At 37.3% G+C, this 12,949-nt stretch overlaps 1 protein-coding gene across 1 annotated transcript in view; it reads right to left on the reverse strand.

Annotated features, from left to right (window-relative positions):
- The window catches only part of LOC149245181 (exocyst complex component EXO84C-like), a 106,545-nt gene that overhangs the window by 70,780 nt on the left and 22,816 nt on the right, over positions 1–12,949 (reverse strand). The window contains exon 2 of the mRNA XM_089457697.1: positions 3,274–3,371. Coding sequence (XP_089313823.1) covers positions 3,274–3,371 — 98 coding nt within the window. The remainder of the gene's footprint in view (positions 1–3,273; positions 3,372–12,949) is intronic.

Consider the following 12,949-nt stretch of genomic DNA (forward strand, 5'->3'; position numbering starts at 1 on the left):
AAGATTCCAAACCATTAGAAACAAAATATGCAAAATCTGCTCATGCATATACCATGTAAGGGTGACTATATCAAAAATGTTCACAATGGCACCGAGTGCAATACATATCAGCAACAAAATAAATAATCAATGAGTCTCTAAATGGCTGCTAGACTCTAGAGTCTGAAAAAATGCTACAACCATCTCCTTTTGCCTAGCCTTGTATTCTTCAAATTTTGCAAGCTGATTTTAAAATTCCAAACTAATTTGCCCAATCTCCTAACAAACATCAAGCGAAAAGACCACTGAGAAAGATTTGTAATTTTGATAAAAGGACCAAAACAGTCCCAAGATCCTATGACCCCAATGTCAATTCTAAGAAAGTTGTTCTCCAAAATGTTAATGTCAAATTCATCATGCACATTGACGAATCTCAATTGATGACATTGCATGGACCATCCTCTTTGTAAGTATCATGCAATTTGAAAAAGTGGTTGTAGGATAACACCAATGATAACCCTCCTAACAACTATCCAGGGAAAACATCATTAACAAAGATTGATAATTACTAATTTTGGTTGAAGGACCATAGCAGTAAGATGCTATGTCTCCTGATGTTAACTCTAAGAAAGTTGTCCTCCAGAACTTTGATGACGAAAGCATCATACACATGTCCAACTCCTAATAACTGACATTCTGTGGACCCCATGTTTTAAAACTCGGGCTTGAGCTCAGAATCAGTTGAGGCTCAAGTTGTCAACTTGGACTTCAACATAGACTCAGGATGACTGATGTAATTTCAGACTGGGTTTACTAAAAAACACATAAAATAATTTACATTTTAATAAAAGAATATATTTTGAAAATTCCAAACCATTGGAGACAAAAAATGCAAAATCTTCTCATGCATATAAAATGTAAGACTAAATATATCAAAACTATCCAAAATGGCACTGAGTGCAATACATAATCAATGAGGCTCTAAATGGCCACTAGACTCTAAATTCTGAAAAAAATGCTACAACCATCTCTTTTTGCCTAGCCCTAGCCTTATCTTCTTCAAATTTCATAAGCTGATTTTGAAACTCCAATCTAATTTGTCCAATCTCCTGTAATGGGGCCTTGCATGGGGCAACTTGGCCTCTTATACCAGCCAACTGTTCATTCAACCTACAAATCACCACACATTCCACCGTCCCCTCCCCCCCAACCAACATAAAATTCATAAGATCAGCATGTATCCTTGCAGGGTCTCCAACTCGTGGAGCCATGGTAAAATTCCAACCTGCAAATTCATGTATGCTACATTGCAAACCCCATCTTAATTCCTAATATGCAAAGTTCATACTTCAAAGTTCAAACTAGTAGAAAGATGAAAGTACAAAACTTCAAAGACAGAATTCAGATCTACAATTTAATAAGAGAAAAACATAGGAACAGATTTATCATTTATGAATAAACTGTCAACATATGGCATACCTAGATCACTGCTCTTCAAAGCTGCTCCAAATGCTCACCAATGCTCAATGACAGAGGTGCGAGGAAAATAGCAGAGTTGGGTCTCTTTATAGCATTTTGATAGGGTCTAGAAGTTAGGTTTTTTAGTTTTTTTTAATTGAATTTTGCAGGCTGAGTCTGCCATGGTGGGGTCCAGTACCTACTCAGCCAAGTAGGGAAATCATGTTTTGACTTGGCTGGTTCAGTGCCAAACCAGCCCTCTGAACCAAGCAGATGGCCAAGTTAATTCAGTCAGCAGTCAACTCAGCGAGTCCGAGTTGACTCAGACCAGGTTTTAAAACACTGTGTACCTTCATCCTAAAGTATCAAGCAATGAATTCTCACTCAAACAAATAAATCATTTGGAAAAGGTCATGGTGGGATAGGTTAACCAACAAAGCATTAAGTTTCACACCCAAAGCAGGAATGCCATCTACATGGGATCAAATAAGAGTGTGGTCATAGTAAGCTGTGCCAAATACGTCCAAACAGACAAGCTGGTAGAGAAAAGAGTCTAAAATAGTTGTATTTGTTGGAAGATAAGTTTGAAAATGAGCAATTTTCTATTCACATTTATGAGCTTTATCTCATCATCTTGTGTATTCCTTGCTTACTGTGTGGAATATTTTCTATAAGTTTATTCACTTATTTACTTTATCTTGTGTGAAATCAAATAATATAAAGCTTGTGTGTGAAAGGATTTCATAATTCTAAATCAATTTATAGTGTCTTTCCCCAAGCTGTTGTACACACCCAGAATACAATACAAACTTGAATGCTACTACAGATATACCAAATAGCAGATAATTCCTTAACAAACAGAATGTATGTTAACCATTAAAAGATGGTAGTCTCAAAACACTCCAAAACAGGTAGTCTAATGAACCAGTTAGATCAACCTAGAACCTTGCATTGTGTTGAATTTTTGAGACATGAATATTTCATGTTGGATGCTACCATTTAGTTGAACCAACTGGCCAACACTGACAAAACTATTACAAGGCACCTATTTTTTGAATTGCAACTCCCTTTACAAAAGATTAGGATGGCCTCTCCAGAACTAGTGCTGCAGGCACTTACTTCTTTCATTCAGCCTATCTCAACCGCCAGAGGGAATAAGCACCGGTCAAACTCCTCACTCCCGGAGCTTGTTGGTGGCAGATCAGTGAGACAGCGGCCTTCCTCCCACCTGACCAACAGACAACCTGATTCCTACCACCAGTAGACCTCAGACCCAGACCTGCTCCATACAGAGTACTTCACGCCAGGCCCAGGTCAGCAGCCATACTTGTATCAGGAGGTTTTCCCCTTGGCCTCTGATGTTAGGAGGGACAGTTCACTTTGCCCCAGAGTTCATACCAGGATTGTACAACCAAGCCCCATCAGTCCCAGTTACTCTTCAGATAACGTCATGGTTTTGCTTTGGCTCCTCGGTGATAAACAGAGACAGGGATGTATCTTCTCGCTCTCCTTCCTCTACTTTCATTCACAGCTATAACATAGATGTTCAGCTAGGGCCCAACACCTCATAGGGCTTCCCTCCTCTGGTTTACCTAGATCCTGCTACTCTCTTTTATTGTCACTTATATCTCTTCCTTTTGTTAACATTTTAGGGTCTAGGAGTGTTCTACGCACTCCCATGGTCTATTGACCACTGATTGTAATCTCCAGTTCCAATGCACCTTTCCTGGTCATTTGTGGACATTAATAAAAATTAATTTATGTTATCTGTATATCCCATTAGTAGATTTTTGCAATAAAAAAGAATAGGGGGGTAGAATAGCTGAAGCAACTAACTTGACAAATGCAGAGTAATTAGAACGCATATTACAATGCAGTTCATTATCAGATGCTGCTTTCATGTCCAATAGCTGTGAGCAAAGTCGCCTTATTCCCTGCATAAAAAATATGCCTATAATATTAATACAGAAATAATGAAGGTGGCAGCATTTATTTAATGTTTGTCAGAAAGATACTCTGGATATTCATTTAAACAGTAAATAGTTACAAAAATCAATATAGAATTTAAAACTTTTGTGAGTCATTGAGAGGAGAAGGGCATGATGCATACTCAAACAGATCACAATACACTGAAACATCCAGTAACTAAAAACTGTTAACATTGGATAGAACTGTAGGGCATGCCTCATGATATGAGGGGAATGACCAATCTCCACACCAATTCTTTACTGCTTGTCAGAACATACTCTTGATATTCATTTAAATAGTAAATAGTTACAAAATCCAATATATAAACATTTAAAATGCCTGTGAGTAATTGATAGGAGAAGACATGGTGAACATCTCGCACAGATCACAATATACTGGAATATTCAGTGGCAAACTAAAAATTGTCAATATTGAAACACACTTGAGGGCGCGCCTCATTACATGTGTGGTCTGACGAATCTTCGCACCATACACCAACCCCCAAAAATTTAGAAAGCTATAAAACTGGTTTGTTGATGGAAAATGCAAATTAGCAGAACCTTCCAAGAACATGCTTCCAGGATAGACAGGATCAAAATCCATACACAGTTCCTCACTTTGGATAAACTAATAATGTTACAAGCCCGGATCACAATTCCTCCTCGGAGTTACCAGAATCGCCTAGGGAAGGTACCAATTTCATTGCTCCTCCTATATGTTGAAGAAAAGTGTTACTAGGTTCGGTATTCGTCACTGTAATTTTGATCTTTGTACTTGTCAAGAAAAAGAAATATTATTTTTATAAATTATATGAATGAGTTTGTTGCTCATTCCATAGGTCTAGGAAAGTCAAAGAGTCAAAAGCTTGTGTAAAGAGCTCTACTTGAGGATATATGTAATATATATGAGTCAACCTAGTGTCTAGAACAACCCTCCAAGACAAGCACAATCCTCTTGAAGAAGTCTGCCTGCTAAACGATGAAGAAGGTAGCAATATTGGCCTCAAAATATATTTAAATGACAAGTCGGCTCATATGTGGAGACACAACAATTCATGGTGACAGGTCGACTTATTTATGGAGGTAGAACTACTATATATACGCAGCTGAAGTCACCACAGAAGAACAGAATTTCAAACATCTGTGAAATTTCGTATGAGGTGCAGGACTGCTATTTCGTATGGTGCAGGACTATAATTTCGTATGGTGCAGGACTGAATTTCGGATGGGTGCGGGACTGTAAATTCGGATGGGTAGCAGTGATGACAAGGATCACGGTGATCCCACAGTATCACACTCTATCTCGACATTCATCCTGAACACAATTATGATCTTGGTATAGTCATGATCCTGATGGAGACAGAATTACAAGGTGAAGATAATTAAGGTGTGGCAATGGTGCAACAACAATGATCTAGTTGTTATGATGAATATCTCAGTGAAGGTACAGTAATGATGACCTCATTGAAGCAGCAATGATGATGATCTCAGCAGTGACAAAGAAGAGGATTGGTGTCTTGGTCTTGGAGTGGCCTAGTAGGTCAAGGGTCATGATCTTGGTGTTCGTCAATTGGAATCTCTATAAGAAGAATTACGTGCGGGTTTTCCTCTCCAAGAGGGAGAGGTTTTGGCCCTGGCAGAATGCCAACTTCTTGAGTTCTTGTCTCTTTGTTTTTGGTAGCAGTTTGATAAAGTAAACACATACATTAATAATAAGAAGAAGATCAAGCTAAGATAAATTGTAAAAGCACTTCACAAACTGTTATCAAGTCTAGAAGAATCTTAATAATGCTAACTGCCCTAGATTCTTCAACATGGTATCAGAGCTAAGGTGTTGAAGAACAGAATTTCGAACATCTGTGAAATTTCGTATGAGGTGCAGGACTGCTATTTCGTATGGTGCAGGACTATAATTTCGTATGGTGCAGGACTGAATTTCGGATAGGTACAGGACTGTAAATTCGGATGGGTAGCAGTGATGACAAGGATCTCGGTGATCCCACAGTATCACACTCTATCTCGACATTCATCCTGAACACAATTATGATCTTGGTATAGTCATGATCCTGATGGAGACAGAATTACAAGGTGAAGATCTCAATAAAGGTGTGGCAATGGTGCAACAACAATGATCTCGTTGTTATGATGAATATCTCAGTGAAGGTACAGTAATGATGACCTCATTGAAGCAGCAATGATGATGATCTCAGCAGTGACAAAGAAGAGGATTGGTGTCTTGGTCTTGGAGTGGCCTAGTAGGTCAAGGGTCATGGTCTTGGTGTTCGTCAATTGGAATCTCTATAAGAAGAATTACGTGCGGGTTTTCCTCTCCAAGAGGGAGAGGTTTTGGCCCTGGCAGAATGCCAACTTCTTGAGTTCTTGTCTCTTTGTTTTTGGTAGCAGTTTGATGAAGTAAACACATACACTAATAATAAGAAGAAGATCAAGCTAAGATAAATTGTAAAAGCACTTCACAAATTGTTATCAAGTCTAGAAGAATCTTACTAATGCTAACTGCCCTAGATTCTTCAACATGGTATCAGAGCTAAGGTGTTGAAGTCAAATGAAGGGCAGCAAAAGAGACATACAATGATCTATCTTCAAGGACATCAAAGTAGGTTGAAAGGATTAAAGGAGCAAGTATACAACAAGCAGGTCTACAACAATCATGGAGTATCAACTTCAGTAATTACAATCATGCACTCAACTCATGCTCAATTTGATGGAGTATATCAATGATCCTCACTTCTTGATCACTAAACTTTCTCCATACCATAAAAGATAGTCTCAGGTGTATATATATATATATATATATATATATATATATATATTGCAGAAGTAATCCAAGGAATACCTCTCACAATCCATGATTACATCACTGTCTCAGTGTAGTTATTACATCAAGACAGTTTTGGTGATGACACAGACTCTCTATACAGTGCCACCCACAATTTAGTTATGTTATTCAGTGACAAGTTTGGGCTCTCTATACATTGCATCTCTACACAACTCTATGCACATAGACATCATTGTCTCAGTGCAGTACCATATCAATATACTTGTCATTATTCAAATTATGTCTATGAATATGATCTCAATAGCATGATGCTCGGTTCAGAACATAGTCTCACTAGCATGTCAAAAATATGTTGAAGTCAAAAATACCTTAAAGATGAATTGGGAAGGTCATGAAGCAGTTTTAGTGATGTCAAGACCACTATTGTCATGGTGCTAAAAGGTCTCCAAGGAAGTCGTGATAAAAGGATACTAATGATGGGCAGCTCAAGCAAAAGAAACATCAAGGTGAAGATCTCCTTTTCACACACCAAGTAAGTATCTTTCAATTTTATAATCAGATTTGGTTAAATGATTTCATGATTGCAAGGGGATTTATAAATCGGTTAGATAATTGAAAGTCCTTGCACAAAATAAGGAGGATTGTCATAATCCTCATAGAAAAGAAAAATCATTGATATCTATGAAAAGGTCTATGAAGGTCAAGCAATATTTGAATCCATCGAGAGATTCATAGGATTCATATGATATCACTCAAAAGTACTCTCATACAGTCATACCTAAATAGCAAAAGAGGAAACATAAAGAGAGATATATGAAATGCTAGATATACTCTCAGAAATTAAAGTAATGAAGGTCACTTAGACCTACACAATAGTAAAGGTATCAAAGAATGAAGGAATAACTTCATGAATATCTAGGAAAGATGATAAGAAGGTAGTCATCATTGATGAGCAAGATAACAAATATCAATGAACAAAGAAGGTTACCTCACCCGACAATTTGTGGTCTCTATGCTAGATAGAGAAAGACAAGTTGCAGTCTATAGTATTAAAGGATAAAAGAATTCAACCATGTGCAGAAAGGAAAGGCAAGGTTGGTCCTCAAGCAAAGACAAAAATAAGTATAGTTAAGATTCAATGCTATAGAAAGATTTTGGAAGTTCATATCACTGAAAGATGGAGGAAGCTAAAGAAAAGGGCCAAGGAAAGAGGGAGTATCAAATCTCTCCTATGAGTAAGATAGTATCCCTCACAAAAGGATCCTATCATAAGCTCCTATATCTTGTGTTATAAGATATGACAATGATAATAAGATGCATCATGGCATCATGAAAGCATTAGAAGCAAGAGCTCATGACATCACCATGGATATCATGAAGGACAAAAGGAACAAAATCCATGGCAGTCAAACATGAAGGATATAGCTCTTGGGAATCTCATTGAACATTGAAGGAAAGAAAGATGTCATCCAGGACAAGGCTCATCATACATTAAGGCAAAAAGGAAACATCTGCCAAATAGGGATATGCAAGATCCTCAAGATTCTCTGAAGGAATCCTCATCGGAGGGTTCACTAATCTAGAGAGGGAGCAAGTGTTTCATCAAGAACTCCAACTTATGGAATTCATGGGATAATGGTGTGATGACATGAAGCAGATCAAGGGATTGAAGATCTTTTCAATCAAGGGAGCTGCTGGAAGAAGCCTAGATGACCTAAAGGTAAAATGAGGTATGTATGCTTGTATATTATAATGTCATGTCATATGGTTGCAGGTAACATGAATCATTACTTCTATCTTGAGAAGCATGATCAAGAGATCTTCTCCTCTGAAAGAATGTGAGAAGGCATAAGTCACACTAGATGAAATCAACATAAAATGTCCTCATATGAAGTATGAGGTAGTTGACTAAGAAACTCTGATTGAAAGCTCCTGGAAATGGAATGTGTGAGGAAGGAAAAGATCGTGAGATATGCAACCATGATGAAGGCAATCAACATCCAAAAGACCAATAAAATTTGACTAGGAAATCTCCTAGAAAAATATGAAGACCCTGATGAAAGTCTGAAAAAGATGAAGACCCTTGACAATAGATATCTTTGGGAGATGTGTCAACATGTATGCAAGATGATGATACCTACAAGAAGATGTCATGATGAAGAGCCATCTCGTAAGGTATGATTTAATTTAATATGATGTTTTGATTTCTTGAATAATATCTGGATGAGTTCATGTAGGGCTACTAGAACAAGACTTGTAAGTACAAGTACAACCAACATTCATGCGATGGATGGAAACTCCTGAAAGAAGCATGGAGAGAAAAGAAGTAGCCATATGAAGAAAGTTCCAGATGTATGCCAAGAAGGCCACTTTCCATGAAGAAAGGAATGACATGACAGAATAAGAAGGAAAGTGATCGATGGTTGTTGCCCTACAAGGAAGAAGCTCAACTAAATTTCATGACATCAAGGAGAGAAGTTGATCAAGCAGCTGAAGAACCCATGAAGAAGAAGTTGTTGATGTATAAAAGAGTCCCTAGCTAAGAGGGAGCTCTGACAAGTCCCTAATCAAGAGGGAGTTTGAATTAGATCACCCCTAATTACAAAGGAGTGACAATTGTGTTTTTCCATTTCATGTGTCATGCACTAGACCAGGACTAACAGTCGTAAGTCTAGATGAAGGCCATGAATGGAAATGTAAACACATGATAGACACAACATTCTTGTCTTCACTTGGGAAGAAAGAATGGGAGGATTGGGTAATCATCTGGCATCTGATACTCTTTGAGGATGTGTAGGGGATCCAAGATAAGAGTAAGCAAGAGGATTAATATTCTTTGAGAGTTGGGAACCCAAGATAAGAATAGTCCTATAAGGTCATACTCAGTGAACACCCGGGTGGGTATGTACCTTGAGAGTCAATGATGAAGGTGTCTATAAATCATTCATCTCACCAGCATTGTAGCTCAAGGTCTCATAGAGAGATGGAGTTGTTAGTCAGGGCCTTGCACTGTGACAATGATGGTTGATATGATGCTATACAGATGGGATTACCAATCCGATTCTTCTTATGAGAAATTCTTCAGATTGAGAATAACCAAGTACCATTGTAAATACCTCCCTAGTTAAGAGGGAGTGTTGAAGAAAAGTGTAACTAGGTTCAGTATTCGTCAATGTAATTTTGATCTTTGTACTTGTCAAGAAAAAGAAATATTATTTTTATAAATTATATGAATGAGTTTCTTATTCATTCCATAGGTCTAGTAAAGTCAAAGAGTCAAAATCATGTGTAAAGAGCTCTTATTGAGGATATATGTAATATATATGAGTCAACCTAGTGTCTAGAACAACCCTCCAAGACAAGCACAATCCTCTTGAAGAAGTCTACCTACTAAACGATGAAAAAGGCAACAATGTCGGCCTCAAAATATTTTTAAATGACAAGTCGGCCCATATGCAGAGACACAACAGTTCATGGTGACAGGTTGACTTATTTACTATATATACGCAGTTGAAGTCACCACAGAAGAACAGAATTTCGAACATCTCTAAAATTTTATATGAGGTGCAGCACTGTAATTTCGTATGGTGCAGGACTGTAATATCATATGGTGCAGGACTGTAATTTCGCATGGTGCAAGATTGTAATTTCGGATGGGTGCAGGAATGAATTTTAGATGGGTACAGGACTGCAAATTCGGATGGGTAGCAGTGATGACAAGGATCTCGGTGATCCCACGACATCACACTCTGTCTCGGCATTCATCCTGAACACAATTATGATCTCGGTATACTCATGATCTTGATGGAGACAGAATTACAAGGCAAAGATCTCAATCAAGGTGTGGCAATGGTGCAGCAGCAATGATCTCATTGTTATGATGAATATCTCAGTGAAGGTACAGTAATGATGACCTCAGTGAAGCAGCAGTGACAAAGAAGAGGATTGGTGTCTTGGTCTTGGAGTGGCCTAGTAGGTCAAGGGTCATGATCTTGGTGTTTGTCAATTGGAATTTCTATAAGAAGAATTACGTGCAGGTTTTCCTCTCCAAAAGGGAGAGGTTTTGGCCCTGGCAGAATGCCAACTTCTTGAGTTCTTGTCTCTTTGTTTTTAGTAGCAGTTTGATGAAGTAAACACATACACTATAGAAATTGTGATTGTACATCATCTAATAATGCAATATACTAAAGCAAAATACTTGATCTACTTCTACAAACAAACTTGCGGAAGCTTAATCGATTTTGAGCAAGATAAAATAAAACACATATAATAGATGAAAAAGAAACAATCACACATGAACACAGAAGAATACTCTGGGGAAAGCCTCAGCTAAAAACCCCGCTATCTGTATTATCATACAACTGGAAATATCTCAAGATTACACAAAGCTTTAGCTCACAAACTATCCAGCTCTCAGTACAATCCCTCACTGTTGCTCATAGACAGAATAGACAACACATATGCCTTCCTTCAGTCCTCCAAGCCTCCTATTTCCTTGCGCAGTTTCTCTTGGGTCCTTTGGCTGCCACCTGTGTGAATTCTCCTCTCACACACAACACTGTCCTCGGACTAAATTGCGCAATCCTCAAGGAATGAATTCCTTTTGCATGCAAGAGATATCCTCATGGAAATATTCCTGCAACTGATAGTCAATTGTCCCTTCCTCTGATCTCAACTGGGTCTCTGACTGAACTGACATGCATGAATTATTTATGAGAGAATATTCAGTTATCTGAAATACACTAATTACATGCATGCATGCATTAACTAACTGAACTCACAATCAGTTCCACAAACTGTTGGAACTAATCTAACTGGACTTAACTCAGTTAACTGAGCTAACTAATTACAACTCAAAGTACAATTCATCATGATCTCCTTAATTAAGGGATAACTTCCTCAATCAAAGGGATAACTGTTGCATGTCTTCACATAGACTTCATGTTTGATTTTCTCCAACTAATTAACTCAAGATGAATTAATTAATTATTTTTCAAACAGCTACTAAGATCAAATTCAAATTTTAATTCTCAATTTCAATTCAGGGACTAACTAAAATTGGAATATATCCTAAAATGATATTTATAACAATGCCATTTTTAGCATTTCTATATTTAGCATTTCTTGTTGCTATTTTCAACATACACTAATAATAAGAAGAATATCAAGCTAAGATAAATTGTAAAAGCACTTCACAAATTGTTATCAAGTCTAGAAGAATCTTACTAATGCTAACTGCCCTAAATTCTTCAACACTATATATATGTGTCTCATATCATCTCACCTCATTTTACTTATGCATTGCGAATTCGAACTTGAAAGAGAGTTGTAGAGACTTGAAGGAGATTGTGAGAGAGAGAGACTTGGAGAGTAAGATCAGAGCTTGGTGAGCCAAGGTTGATTATGTGTTTGCTTCAATTACCACTACCAATGATCTTCATGCTACAGCTTGTTCAGATCTGGGTGAACTTTCTCATTCTCTTGATCTCTCATTGTACTTTGTATCTTTGTTGAACTACTGATATCTAATAGAAGAAGAATTTGGTTGGGTTTTCCCCTTGTGAGCTTTTCCCTAGTGATTGGACCTAAATTCTTTGTTTTATTGTGTTCTTGGTTATCTTCTATTGTGCATATGGTTATATGGTTTATGTTATATCTACAATTGCTTAACTAATATTGCAGCATAAAGAAGTTTTGTAATAAGTGAATGTTACAGCATAGAACATCAAAATTTCAACAATTTAACTTTTGAAATCAACACCCTCTACCTAGAACTTCTTCCTCGAAATTTGGGTTGTTGTTACTTAAATTTCGATTTGTTGTCCCTACTTGAAAATGACGCTAAAACAGCTTAAATGTGTTATAGCAGACCTGCAAATAATGCAGCCTCCTCAATTTTTGTGTTGTTAATTTCCTCAAAAATTGAGCCTATACTTCCTTGAAATTTGAGTTGGGATAATTGAAGTCTCTCCTTGATCTACGTGCCACACTGGGGCTAGGAAATCTGTTAAAATTTGGGTACCAAGTGGTTCCCTAAGGCTTTGATCTTTGCCCTAGGGAAAAGTGTCCAAGTTTATTTTTACTTTTCTCCTAAAGTGACTTTATAAGTGGTAAAGCCAATTTAATTTAAAAATGACTTTATAAGTGGTAAAGTTACATTCTAATTTAAAAGTGGCTTTATAAGTGGTAAAGTTACATTCTAATTTAAATGTGACTTTATTAAAGTCAATGAAGAATTAGAAAGTGGAAAAGTGACTATGGAAATAAAAGGCTAAGTGGGTCTTTATTTAAGTGGGTGAGTTAAAAAATAGAAATTGAGAATTAAATGCACATTTATTCTCATCCCTAGATCGAAATGAATCTCAACCATTAGATTTTAGGGTAACCCAAGAGGTCATTTAGAGATTTAAAAGGAGAAGAGAAGAGGAAGAGATCAATTCATTCTTTCATGAGCATTTGAGAGAAAGAGAAGAAAGAGCAAGGAGAAAATTTCTTAGCAGTGAGGAAGTGAAGGAGAGCAGCAAGAATACATTTCAACAAATCTGGACAGCAGCATTTATTGGCACGCATCCCAAGGCAAAGTCGTACATCAAGAGAAAGGCACAGAAATCGAGGAAGAGGGACAGCACAGAAATCAAGGAAGAGGGACAACACAAAAATCGAGGAAGAGGGACAACACAAAAATCAAGGAAGAGGAACAACAGCAAGGGCACAAATTTTGAGGCAGATTTGGGCACAAATTTCGAGG

This window comes from Pinus tabuliformis, chromosome 7, assembly GCF_031772625.1.
Source record: "Pinus tabuliformis cultivar Carrire ecotype Pingquan chromosome 7, CPIR1, whole genome shotgun sequence".
In the NCBI taxonomy this organism is placed as follows: Eukaryota; Viridiplantae; Streptophyta; class Pinopsida; order Pinales; family Pinaceae; genus Pinus; species Pinus tabuliformis.